General features: G+C 51.0%; 1 protein-coding gene across 1 annotated transcript; it reads left to right on the top strand.

Moving 5' to 3' along the window:
• Positions 1-387: 387 nt before the first annotated feature.
• LOC105460774 lies at positions 388-697 on the top strand (the record flags this gene model as incomplete). The annotated part of the gene is made up of 1 exon (XM_011707269.1): positions 388-697. A coding segment is annotated over exon 1 (310 nt), but the record flags the coding sequence as incomplete, so codon positions are not given.
• Positions 698-712: the final 15 nt, after the last annotated feature.

Below are 712 nucleotides of genomic sequence, written 5' to 3'. Positions count from 1 at the left end.
TACGCCGACTTTCGATGGGCCGACGATGCCGAGAACTTTGACTGGGGCGCGATCGCTTTGGATTCGCCCACGGGGTATATACTAGAGGTCGATCTAGAGTATCCTGAATATCTACACGAGCGGCACACTGACCTACCTTTCTGCCCGACGCGTGATAAACCGCCCGGCACGCGGCACTATAAACTCCTCGCGACACTCAACGGTAAGAAGCGTTACGTCATCTACTACCGCAACCTGCAGCAATGCACTCGCCACGGCCTTTGCATAAGGAAGATTCACCGCATGTTGCAATTCGCGCAATCTCCATGGCTTTGCGAGTACATCGAACTAAATACGAAATTCAGAACCGAGGCTAGGAACGATTTAAAAAAAAATCTGTACAAACTAATGAACAACGCGGTATTCGGTAAGACCATGGAGACCGTGCGCAAGCACGTCGACGTGAGATTGGCGACGACATGGGAGGGTAGACACGGCGCGGAGGCGCTGATCGCGAAACCGAATTTTCACAGTCGCAGCGTCTTCGCGGAAAATGTAATCGCCGTCGAACTGCGTAAACTCAAAGTACAATTCTACAAGATTTACGTGGGTATGTGCATACTCGACGTATCGAAAGTCTGCCTGTACGAATTTCACCACGAGTACATGTTGCCGCTGTACCGCGACAAGTGCAAGATCATGTACACCGACACGGACAGTCTCATATACCATC

The sequence above is a fragment of the Wasmannia auropunctata genome, unplaced genomic scaffold (genome assembly GCF_000956235.1).
Source record: "Wasmannia auropunctata unplaced genomic scaffold, wasmannia.A_1.0 LD316010.1, whole genome shotgun sequence".
Taxonomy (NCBI): Eukaryota; Metazoa; Arthropoda; class Insecta; order Hymenoptera; family Formicidae; genus Wasmannia; species Wasmannia auropunctata.
This window is presented reverse-complemented; position numbering and strand designations above follow the sequence as displayed.